A 12,255-nucleotide genomic window follows, 5' to 3' on the forward strand; every position below is an offset into this window, starting at 1 on the left:
AGGAAGAGGAAGGCCAGTATGTAGTACTGCGCCTAATATGTGTCCCAACACTTATAAAAAGGAGAGGCCTGTGCAGTATAGACATAAAATCCAAGGTCCAAAGAGGTAAACCTCTTGCCAAGTTTATATTTGTCTTTCAAATGGAGGCTGGCAATATAAAGCATACAATGCTGTGAGAAAAACTAGGCCAAAAAGCAGTCTGAGACAGCAACAACAGGGTGCTTCTCCTTCTGACTCCTTCACGTGAGGATTGCCGAACAAGACGCGGACAAGCAGTTTGTGAACAAGTCTCTATGCCACGGGGTAACTCGGGCACAGCACCGAAGGACCCAGGCTGGCCCCGCTCCCCAGGACAGTGCACCCTCACAGCTCCCCGACCCCGCTGCCTGCAGCCACGGTCCCAGGAGCTGATTCAGCTCTCAGCCAGCAGCAGCCTACCTGCCTGCTTTTCTTTTTTTGGTTGCTTTTCTGCCAGGTTAGCTCATCGCAGCGGCTCAGGCAGCACGCTGAGCTCCAGCGCAAGATAAGTTGTGGGAGCGGAGACTAGAGCTGGGAATAGGGAAGGGAAATCCCCCAGCTCCTGGGAAAACGTAAGCTGTTACATCGGGTCAGCCCATCTTACGAAGTCACAGCTGTAATTAACCCAAACTGAACTGCTAAGAGTTACGATAAAAATAAACAATGTTCCACATCCTGGTAGGAGGCACGACACCAAAGCCTGAGCTACAGTTTTAGAAAGCAATGCTCTGATGAAAGTGATGTTGTTAAGCAAAGAGATCCTAAACTAAAGCAAACAAAATCCCTAAGCAGGGCGCTCCTTGGTTAAGGAAAGCACTGCCACAGAAATCAAACCCAATAGTACTCAATGCAGTAAAAAAAATGGCTGGGAGGACATCCACCCTCTCTGCCTGCCTGACAAGCTTCGAAAGGCTACTAAAGCTGAAACAGAGATCCTTCCAAACAGAGATGTACTCCTAGCAAAGTCAAAAGGAGCTTGAACAGCTGCAAGGTACATAGGAAGAAAGGAAGGCTAAAATGTGGATCCAAAAGCACACAACTAAAAGTCACAGTTTAAATATTTCAGGAGAGAAGACGTACAAGAATTGATAGCTTACTGCATCACCCCGGGCAAGAGAAGCAAGGGCGCTCACCCACGTGAGAGAAAGGAATTGTGCGTGTGACTCTGCAAAATGGAAGGCTCTTCAGGTTAATCTAGTGCGGACATACTCCCTTCAAGCACCACAGAGGAGCTATCAGAAACCAGAGACTCTGAAACACAGTTGATAACAGAAAAGAGAAAGAGTCTTCAGGCATTTCCTAGAGACACTCACAGAATCTGAGAGTTTCAGTGTGCAATAGCCGAGCTGGTAAATACACGACTTCTCTCGCTACAAACACCCAGGCCAAAGGACCGGAGAACAGAAAATCAGGCTCAATTTAAAATGAGACGTCAAACAGAGCGAACGCTACAAAGTTCTGCGCCTTCATCTGCCAACTCGTTGAAACCAGAAATAATGCAAATAGCTGAAGTAACACAGCCGTGATACAACCGATACCTTTGCAGAAACAGCAGCCTCACTGAGCCTCATATGAGGCTACATGAGCTTCAGTAAAGGGGAAAGAAGGGCCTTTCGTTTCATAAGATGCTGAAAAACTGTGGAAAGGTCTACCGACATGAGATGAATGACCTGTAAGACGGCAAATGAAGCAGTTTTGTTTGTTTGTTTGTTTTTTTAAGATACGCTGTGATAAAAATGAATGATATAAACAAATGAAATGGTCCTACAATTGCCTCGGAATACACTTCAAATCAATACGCAATTACCACCAAACACGAAGGTGTTAGGGTAGGAGCAAATCAGCAAATTACAGCACAGTCATTTAAATTATTAACATGGCCAACACTGCACACAGCACTCATAGACCAAAAATATCATAAACTACAGAGGGCTTGGGTACAGGGGTGATTAAACTGGCACTTTCATATCAAGACATAAAAATCTTTCTAAATCAGAGATGAAATAAAAGAGTAATTACGCAACTGCTTCATTCAATACCAGAAATATTTCCTCCAACTGAGCAGGGTCGGATAGCATTTTTTTCACAACCGAAAAAGCCTAACTCCTCTTTTACATTGTGCTGACCATGCCACGCAATGGAACAGTACTTAACAGTGAAAAACAAACGCAGAAGGCAGAAATGACTGGTATGGCACCAGAACAAGTTTTCACCCCTTCTTGCAGGTCTCACTTCAGATGAGAAAATTCATCAGAAACAGAAGATGAAAATCAAGAATTTTGCTGACGCGTACCTGCAATCAGAAAAGTAATTATGCTGCCAGTCTCTAAGCCATATTTCATAGGAAGCTAAATTACTTGACAAGGGAGTTTATTGAGGCATAGGAAACAAAACCAGAAGTGAAAATGTGATATGCAAAACTAAAGACTACTCAGCTCCAAGAAAGCTCTATTAGCAGATCATCTATGCTATGTTACAAATGCACCAACTCCAAGGTATTAACTTGATTTCACCATTGACTTCTTTTACCAATCCTGACAGGAGACAGCTGTTGACAAGAGAACAGATTTTAAGTCGTATGTTTTACTTAGACACCTAATGAGAGCTTGTAACGTTAGCGTTTTACCTGTCTGTCATGGTAACCTATCTTCACTGAAAACTTCGAAAAAGAAAATCTTCTAGATCTATTCCGGACCCTCACTGAGAAAGTCTTGTGTCCAGTGCTTACATGCCTGCGATACACTAATAATTCAGGAATCTAGGTAAAACTTCATCTCCCGCAATGAATTTGAGTTGGTTAGAAGAGAGATTGTTGACTATGCATATCTGATAAAGAACTAACCACGCAAAAAAGCTCCCCGTTACTTTTCTTACTATGAACTCACTGTCACCTTCTCCAAGTCCTCTTGGAAACCTGAACTTCGGTGAGAGGGCAGATAATTATAAAGCACTGTTTTAAGTCAAAAATCTACTACTTGCCGTGCACTAGCACGTTTCCAGGTACCACCCAAACAGCAGGACTCACACCAGTGGGGCGGTAACAACCCGACACATCCTCGTTCCCACTGAATTTCCTTAGTTCAGTCCACACCACCCACTCTGAGTTTAAAATCTGAAACCCTCGGAGTAGATACTCTACCTGTTTTGTTATTTTTTCAGCAGATCAAGCGTTTCACCTAGATAATAGCAGGCCCACGCACTGCTGTAGCTCAGTTCAACGAAAAAGGATCAAGGAAGTAGATGCCAGTCTGCTCAGCTTTCAGCTCCTCCGAACTTTGCCAGGAAAGCAGGTTACAGAAAGGTCAGCATTTAGTAAGAATGTCAACATAACAAGATTGTCATCTTACTAAGGCAATAATCCCTACCTACCAACAGCAGAAATGCCTCCCTACAAGGCTCTCTCTCCCTGCTAAGGGGGCAAAACCACAAGTTACAAAGAATAGTTTGAAGCTGCCAGAGTACGTCCAGTACTTGGATCAGACCTGCTGAAATCCCACCACCGATGAGTGCCACGTTCACACGGCTAATCTCCGCTTCAACCAATTATTTCATCAGCCACTAAATTCAGCTATGGAAGATAGGATGAAGCAAATCAAAAAGGCTTTATTAAACTCCTCACAAATTTAGGATAAAGCCCAAGTATGCTCACATGCAGATGACACATACGGCTGTATTACTTCCTCTTTGTGACATTACCAGCAACCAGCTTGCATTATTATTTTCAGGCTAATTCCACGCTCCTCTTTGAAGGCACCTTGGGCAACACCTTGCCTCAAAACGAAACACACAGTAATTCATCCAGGAGAAAAGCACATCCCATTTTCCCTACGCTGCCCACAACCTGATCAGAAAGCTAGGAAGGGCTTCTCTCATCAAGAAGTAAATAACTATAATGCTGGCCTAGCGTATCCTTGTTCCGATATATTTCCCTCCATCTCAGCTGCCACATGCAGCCGTGAGCTGTATGTTCTGTGCCCCCAACAAGAAGTTATAAATGCCAAACGAGCGGTGAACTGAAGGTGACAGCAAGGTAAGTACGATAATCACTGAGAAAACCTTGTCAATTGCATTGGAAATTAACAGGTTTGGTATGTATACTGGTACCGCAAATGGAGATATTCAGTCTGTGGTTAGAAGTAACATCCTTAAAATTAAGCTGTAATCACGGACGACAGTTAACTCGCATCCATCAAAGTCACATGCAGAGCACTGAAAAGATGCGATCAATAAGACAGCACAGAGTCAACAGGCCAGTTTTAAACCGCAAGAAAGCTGAGTGCATCGAGACAACAGCTTGCAGAAAAACAAGAGCCGGAGAGTGGAGCAAGCAGACGTGGATAATTAGAACAGCAGCATCGTACACAAATACTCAGAGCAAGCTGGCAAGGTAGGGAAAGGAAAACAATAAATCTTTTCAGTTAAGCAATTAATAAAGTAGGGAGTAAGTGCTCAAAGGGCACAATAACAAGAGGATTGAGGTCCTGAAACTCACACAGCATTCAAGCGAGCCGAGATTAAACCCAAATTGCCCCAGCCCAAACAAGGTTTCATTCTGGGCACATTCACTCCAAATCAGAGGTAACGTCGGCGCTACTTTTATACGCAGCGGAACCTCAAATTGTGGAATACCTCTAAACCTTTTGTCACAGTCCTGCCTACGCATACCCATTTCCTTAAGCAAACAAACTGGGATTACAAAACCCGACCAAGAGACACTGGGGAAGCACCCGGTTGAAGCAAGGCTTCCAAGGGATTGCACAGGCGACGAACCTCAGTCCTCCCCTCTGCCCTGCCACCCGAGGTAACCACCGGCACCCAAGGGAGCTGCATCCTCTCCGCCGAGAGTTCACCCAAGGTACACCACCGCTGAGTGGAAACCAAGGAATATGAGGAAAATAAGAAAGACGAAGTTGTGTTGGGGTGCTTTGCTTTAGCTCTGCTTTTCCGACGTTTGTGAGATCAGGGTTATGGAGGGAGCTGATGCCAGGCAGCCTCAGCAATGCCTTCCCTGACACCACAGGTTGTCCAGCCTCACCTTCTGTAGGGGTACAAGCGGGAACAAGCGGCATTTCGAGGTAAAATAAAGGATTAGCGTGACAGCGGGGATGCACGGCCCTGCTCGTTTTTGGGTACACGTCTCCCAGTCTCCCGGGAGAAAGGGGCTGGGGGGGGGGGCTGCCTCGGGGACCCTCCTGAGGGGACTGGGATGGTGACAGAGAACAGGACAACACTCGCCAACGCCCCCCCCCCCCCCAAAATAACACGGACTTTAAAGGGGCGACCCCGCCGCTCGCACCCCGGGGGGCGGCAGCGCGGAGCCCCCCGCCCCGCTACCTTGTAGACGTCGCCGTAGGTGCCGCTGCCGATGCGCTGGATGAGCTCGAAGTCCTCCTGGGGGTTGCGCCGGGACAGGTCGCACACTCGGCCGCCACCGCCGCCGCCACCGCCGCTCATGGTGCCCGGGGGCCCCGGGGGGGTGAGGGCGGAGGGAGGTGCCCGGCGCGCAGCGCTCACCGCCGCCCCCTGCCCCGCTCCGGCAACATGGCGCCGCGCCGCCACACCGCGCCTGCGTGCCGCCCCGCCTCGAGCCCCCGCCCGCCCCGCTCCTCCCCGGCGGGAGGCGCATGCGCGGGGAAAGGGGGTTACTGAGGGGGGGGTTGGTGCCTGAGGAGGTGTGGGGGCACTGTCACCCTGTCATGGCGTCGTTGGGGTTGGAGAAGACCTCCCAGATCATCTGGTCCAACCACCGCCCTACCACCAGTGTCACCCACTAAACCATGTCCCTAAGCACCACGTCCAGCCTTTCCTCGAACACCCCCAGGGACGGTGACTCCACCACCTCCCTGGGCAACCCGTCCCAGTGCCTGACTGCTCTTTCTGAGGAGAAATGTCTCCTCATTTCCAAACTGAACCTCCCCTGGCGCAACTCGAGGCCCTTCCCTCTAGTCCTATCGCAAGTTACCTGTGAGAAGAAGCCAACCCCAGCTCCCCACACCGTCCTTTCAGGTACCTGTAGAGAGCAGTAAGACCTCCCCTAAGCCTCCTCTTCTCCAGACCAAACAACCCTAGTTCCCTCAGCCACCCCTCACAGGACTTGTGTTCCAGGCCCTTCACCAGCTCCGTAGCCCTGCTCTGGACACACTCCAGGGCCTCGATGTCCTTCCTGTACTGAGAGGCCAAAGCTGAACACAGTCTTTGAGGTGCAGCCTCACCAGAGCAGAGTACAGGGGGACAATCACCTCACTGGACCTGCTGGCTGCACTATTCCTGATATAAGCCAGAGTGCTGTTGACCTTCTTGGCCACCTGGGCACACAGCCAGCTCATGTTCATATGAGCATTGATTACCACCCCTCAGATCCTTTTCCTCTGCACAGCTTTTGAGCCCCTCTCCCCCAGTCCTGTAGCACTGCATGGGGTTGTTGTGGCCAAAGTACAGGATCTGGCACTTAGCTGTGTTGAACCTCATCCCATTGGCCTCTGCCCATCGACCCATGCCCATCTGCCTACCCTCTGGTAGGTCAGTAAAGTCTCCCCTGAGCCTCCTCTTCTCCAGACCAAACAACCCCAGTTCCCTCAGCTGCTCCTCACAGGACTTGTGCTCCAGGCTCTTCCGCAGCTTCATAGCCCTTCTCTGGGCACGCTTCTGGAGGGAAGAGGAGAACCTGCCTGCAATGTCCACCAGCTTCAGTCAAGCTCACACACACCAGGAGACACGGAAACAGCTCTTACATTGGGAGTTATCCCAGTTGAATCTCTGTGGTGCCCCCAGGGGTCATCAGTCCTCCCTGCTGCCAGCAGCACCCTGCGGCCACAGAAGATACCTGACTGGGGCTGTGTGTGCTCACAGCCCATCCATCCATCTGCCACTTGGATCCAAAATACTACTTCATGCCCCAGAGGAAGCACAGAGAGCAAAGCTATTTCAAGGGCCTAGTTGACTCTGGATGTGGGAGATTGGGATGAGCAGGACAGAGAAGAAAGAGTGGGCAAGAGGTAAGCATGTGTCAAAGAGATGGGAAGGACAAAGGTGTGTAACAAGGGTGAGCACCAGGAGAGGGGGGACCAGTGCTGTTTTGTTACCTGGTTTGGGAACAGCTCACCTTCCTCTCCAGCAGGCATCACTCAGAGATGTGTTGCTATCGAGTACCACTTCTCCCAGCCAATACACTTACATAACATCCTCATCAACCTGACAAAGATGATCCAGCAGAATAAATGGCATCTGCTCCAGAAGTGATCAGCACAGCCCACGCTCTCCACTTCACAAGAAAAAGGCAGGAATGAGACACTAGTTTGCTGAGGAGGCAAGGTCCCAGCAGGGCCCCACCGTCAGCAGTGCTCACCCTCATTTCTACTTGTAGGCCACACACAAGTGTTTTTAAGCTTGTTGAATGTAAGCTGGTTGCCTTTTCCCTAGCTTCTGCAAGGGTCTGCGGACCTAGGGTTGGAAACGTGCTTTCTGGTGTCTCTGGAGGACATCCAGCAGCAGATGTTTCAGGAGCTGACGTCAGAAGCTACACGCTAGACAATTATGGCAGAACCTGTCTGAATGGAAACTCCCAGGCATTTAGAAACTGGAGCATTTCTGTCTGTCCAACTTACTTTAAATTTAACTCTAGGAGGAAATAGAGAACAAAGTGTATCACGGTGTGTCTGCATAAATCCACGCTGCACCCACATCCTGAATCTTACATGGCCAAAGCCGTATGATTAAATGGCTCGTGTAATACTGGGAAGTTCACAGCACAGCTACAAAACCACCAGCCTCACTGGTTTGATCATGGCGAGATCACTTTCTACTTAGAGGCACTTGTAGGTCTGGGGTTACCTCCTACTGTGGGTCTGCCTGGCACAGGCCAGCTGTGCTTGTGCCTGTTTTTTAAGTGTTCCTCCCCTTTTTCCTGTGAGGGAAGGAACGTCGGCAGTAACACACGCCTTTTCTTTCTCAGTTTTGGTGGGAACAGACTTGAGAAGTTTCCTGGGCATGGCTGCAGCTGTTCTCTGCAGGTGCATTGTGGCCACAGTCAGCTTCTTTTGGGAGAAAAGCCTCACCCAGCACGTCACAGGTTGTCTGTTCCTGATGACAGGTAATGGTAATGCTTCGTTCTAGTGAGCTAATTACAGGTGAAGACTTCATCAGGTTTCCCTTGGGTAGGCACCGTGCAACGCCAGTAAGTGGAGCACGCCTTTCCTTCTCATCTCCAGTTATTGTGCCTTGCGTGAAGCGAGTCATTTACTTGTACAAGTGGAATAACCAGTAATTAAAAAAAAAAAAAGAACAAAACTGAAAAGTGTTCTAGACCTCATGCAGCAGCAGGACAGGACCATGGGGGTAAAACAACCATTCCCTCCCCTTTACATATGAAATGATCTCTCTTCTCCAGAGCTGAACAGTCTGCAACTTGCAGACCTTGGTGTTGTACTAAATACTTAATGCTGAAATAGGAAAGGGGAAGACTTTCACAAAAAAATCTTAGTTGTAAAGTTAAAGGTTGTTTAAAGAGGGAAAGGTAAAATCCCCCAACAAGAAACCAACGCAAGTTTTAACCATCCCGACTCACAACACTATGCACAATGCTTTCCCTCATACCAAAGGAAATACTTTGGTTTGAGTAGTTGTAATGCACAGCATACTTTTTTTTTTTGAGTTTGGAAAGCACAGGCCTGAGGAAAGGCTCATTGTGCATGGCTAATGTAGCTGCCTAATGAAAAACATAGCCTAATGAAAAATGCCTAATGAAGAGTGACCCGACAGAAACCCGAGGCAGGGAGACGGGTGCCTGCAGACAGCTGGGGACTGACTTAGCCCCAGTGGTTCTCTGCAGAGTTACACCGTGGGAGGCTGCCGAGGGCCACCCACAAAGGTAGATTACCTGCTCTATAACCTTCAGATCAGATTATGTGCAGCACATGCAAAACAATTTTTCCTGGCTCCCCTGAGGCATGCAGCAGGCTCTGCTCCTGCAGAGGGGATTCCACATTACAGCTCCAGCTTGCTCGATCCGATTTTGCCACTTGGATCAGGTTTGATCACAGATGGAAGCTTTGGCTACTTTGCCTGGTTTGTAAGGCCAGGCTTGACTGAAGTCACAGAGGAGACTCCCTCAGTCTTAAAAGTAGAAACCAAGTTAACAGATTATAACTCACAGCCACAGAGCTACAGCTTCGTCTTGCGTAATTGGGTAACACATTGTAACTCCATGAATAAGAGCAATTATAACCTGTGTGCTACCCGAGATAACTTATATCAACAAAGCTGGGTGCAAGTTATTTGATTAGTAAGGCTTAACATTTAATTTGTTATTCACGCTATGCTACATCCCAAAACACCAATACAATTATTTCATTTGCAAGCATATTTTGCACTGTATCTCTGTGCCCTTACGCAGCCAGCGTTGCGTATGACCTGAACTACTTCCCCAAGTTCATCTATAGCCTTCCTCATGACACAGAACATGGACACAGCTAGTCTGTATTTTGTGCCTGGTGCAGTCGGGGATTTATAGTCGCAGGCAGGTGTCTTTGCACAGCTTACCCTTTCATTAGCAGGAGCTGAAGTACACCAGAGACTCCTCTGTGTGACTGCTCACCCACTGCCAACACCATCCAGTGATGGCTGAAAAACATCCTCAGGACTTACTAAAAGAAACAGAAGTGAAGGGAAAACGAAATTCAGGATTCCGAGCACAAAAGCCTGATTCTTCAAAATCCAACCATCGCGTTTTACCGGTTCAGCAAGCTGTTGTCCCACGCTGCCCAGCAGAGATTTGAAAAGGAGACAGCTCTCAGAGGACAGAGATGGCACAGAATCAGATGCTTCAGCTCAACACGCTACATCTGTGAGGAGCAAGACATCTGCAACAGAAGGCTAAAGGGGGAAGAAAGCTGGTGTAAGAATTTAGGGCTATTCCTATTTTTCAAGGATCCGTACATAAAGGAATTAAAGAACAGTCACTGTTGCCAAATGAATCCTAGACAGAATTATACTTCTTTCCCCAGGGCATCATGTGTAATGACATGATTCAGTACCTTTTGCATTTGATTTTAAAGGTAGGCTTTGGTGCCCCCCTTCTCTTCTGAAGGCCCAAACACACCTTTTTCTTTTAAACCAGCATGTACTTGTGTAATCTTTGTACATGAAGGTCCCGTGTAATTTGTAAATAACCACAATTTCCATTCTGATCCCCCAAGCCACACTGTGGGAAGGATTAAACCACTCCTGTCCGTTCCTGCTTCTGAGGCATTAGCCTCTTTGTCAAGCTACAACATCTAGTAAAATACCCACCTCTGTCAAAATCATTTGCATCAACTGCAGTTTCACAGCTTGGAAATGGTCACTCTTGCAAGGCAGAGAAAGTTCATAAACCAGAAGGGTTACAGCCTGGCGCTTACACCAAGCAAAGCAGCAGGAAGTCAGAGCCCAGAGAACCTCTCTGTCTGGGCAAAGAAGCCACTCACAGCAACAGAGGGGCAGTGAGTGCTAGAAGGGCAGCAGCCTCGCATTTTCCAGCACTTAATAGAAGTGACATGCAAGTTAACTGATGAGATCACCACGCTAATCTGTCAGGCAACGTTCAAGCTGACAGTGCTAGTCCCCATAATTAAGGGACTTTGGTGCTACGTTGATGCATCTGTCACAACTCATCCAAAAACTACTGTCCTCTGCCATCACCTAAAAGACAGCGTTGTCCTTGATACATAGCATCCACGCATTCATTGCTGAAGAGGTGTTTCACACCTGCCAGGCACAGGAAAGAGTGGGCTGGAAACCTGTAAGGTCCCTCAGGCTGCCTCGCAGAGGGCACAGGCTGTCAGGAACTGAGCAGATGCTGCTGAAGGAGCTGAGCAAACTCTACCGAAGGAGCTGAGCAATCAGAGAAGCAGTAAGGCTGGGTAATACAAGATGAACACAAAAAGGAACGATAGGGGTGAATATTGTAAGCACAGGGTTTGGAAGAGAAGAAGGGAAAAGAGAGAGAGACGGAAAGGTTGTTTGAAGAGCGAAGGGGTGGGAGAGGAAAGAAGGGGAAGTGAAAGAGAAGAGTGGTGGAACAGAGAATCATCAGCTTAATGCAGGAACCATCAATTAAATGATAACAGAAACAGTCAATGGAAATCAGGAAAAGAAACAGAGCCATGTAAAGGAGACTAACACTCAACAATATCAATAAATTGGTCTGAGAGCAATCAAGATGCCAGGAGCAATGACAAGACAAACCAGCATCAGCGCTAAGCGCAGCTTTGGGGGTAGTCTTGCCCACATCTCTGTGCCTGGCCGTACCGCTGAGCACAGAGCAGTTTCTCAGCAAACACTGTCAGGTTCTGCTAGAGCCAGATCTTACCTGCTTGCATGTTTGTCTTGCCATAAGCAGATGAGTGCAGAAATACTCTCTCAAAATGGTTTGTGCACCTAATATAACACTGAGAAGGTTTAACGAAAAAATTGTTTCTACCTTGGGTGAAGAGCACAAACATCCATGGGTGACACTGAACTGGGGGGTGGCTGCCATGGTAGAAGGCACAACTTCCACCCAGAAGGGTGGCAGCCAACTTGAGAAGCGGGACCTCACAGCGTTCGAGGAGGAGTTGAGCAGAGTTCTGCTCGTGGGGTAACCAAACCCCATGCATTCAGCCAGGCTGGGAGGTTTGAGCCGAGACAAGACACGAGCTGCACAGGCAGCTCTCAACAGCAGTAAGATTTATTCTCCTCAAGTGCAATTAACCATGAAGAGTCAAGTTTTTTCCCTTTCCCAGCCAATGTACCAGAAGAAAAAGAAAAAAAAAATACAGAAAACCCAGACAGACACTTCTAATTCTATCTCCATACTCCTCACAGCAGAGGAACACAATGCATGAGTCCATCCCAGCTTGCCAAGTTGCAAGTGCTTGTCCAAAATACCATCTGAAAGCAATTTACAATAATTCTCTACAGAAATACTTCACTGTCAGCTCAGCAACCCTGGGAAAGCTTTGAATTAGACTATCACCCCCAAAATACCTTTTGCATAGACCGAAAGAATTAAGACCTCTCCCTCTTCAGGAAAATTTTTCCATATGATTCTCTGCAGACAGAAGTCAGCTCTAATTGTTCACTCAGTCTGCAAGTTTTTCCTTTTGCCACACTGTGCCCTTCAAGCAGCATTATCAAGCAAGGAAAAGTATTATTTTTATAGAAAGAAGTCTTCACACTAAAAAGCTAAAGCTCACCCGATTGAAACACGCTCACTCCGCAAGG

The 12,255-nt window shown here is 47.8% G+C and overlaps 2 protein-coding genes across 7 annotated transcripts in view; one reads left to right on the forward strand and one right to left on the reverse strand.

The window, feature by feature from the left end:
* MAP4K3 (mitogen-activated protein kinase kinase kinase kinase 3) overlaps positions 1-5,595 on the reverse strand; it is an 82,433-nt gene extending 76,838 nt beyond the window's left edge. For 3 of the 6 annotated variants that reach the window (XM_083831695.1, XM_083831694.1, XM_083831693.1), the window contains exon 1: positions 5,353-5,595. In XM_083831695.1, the coding sequence (XP_083687821.1) occupies positions 5,353-5,472 (120 nt within the window). In that variant the 5' untranslated portion in view covers positions 5,473-5,595. The remainder of the gene's footprint in view (positions 1-5,352) is intronic. The other 3 variants (XM_083831698.1, XM_083831697.1, XM_083831696.1) reach the window with 1 other exon arrangement.
* Positions 5,596-7,301: 1,706 nt separating this feature from the next.
* Positions 7,302-9,576, forward strand: TMEM178A (transmembrane protein 178A; the record flags this gene model as incomplete). The annotated part of the gene is given in 3 exon segments (XM_083827642.1): positions 7,302-8,107; positions 9,329-9,486; positions 9,490-9,576. Coding segments are annotated over 3 exon segments (348 nt in total). The 5' UTR covers positions 7,302-8,004.
* Between the last annotated feature and the right edge of the window lie 2,679 nt (positions 9,577-12,255).

The sequence above is a fragment of the Anser anser genome (genome assembly GCF_964211835.1).
Source record: "Anser anser genome assembly, chromosome: 3".
NCBI lineage: Eukaryota > Metazoa > Chordata > Aves > Anseriformes > Anatidae > Anser > Anser anser.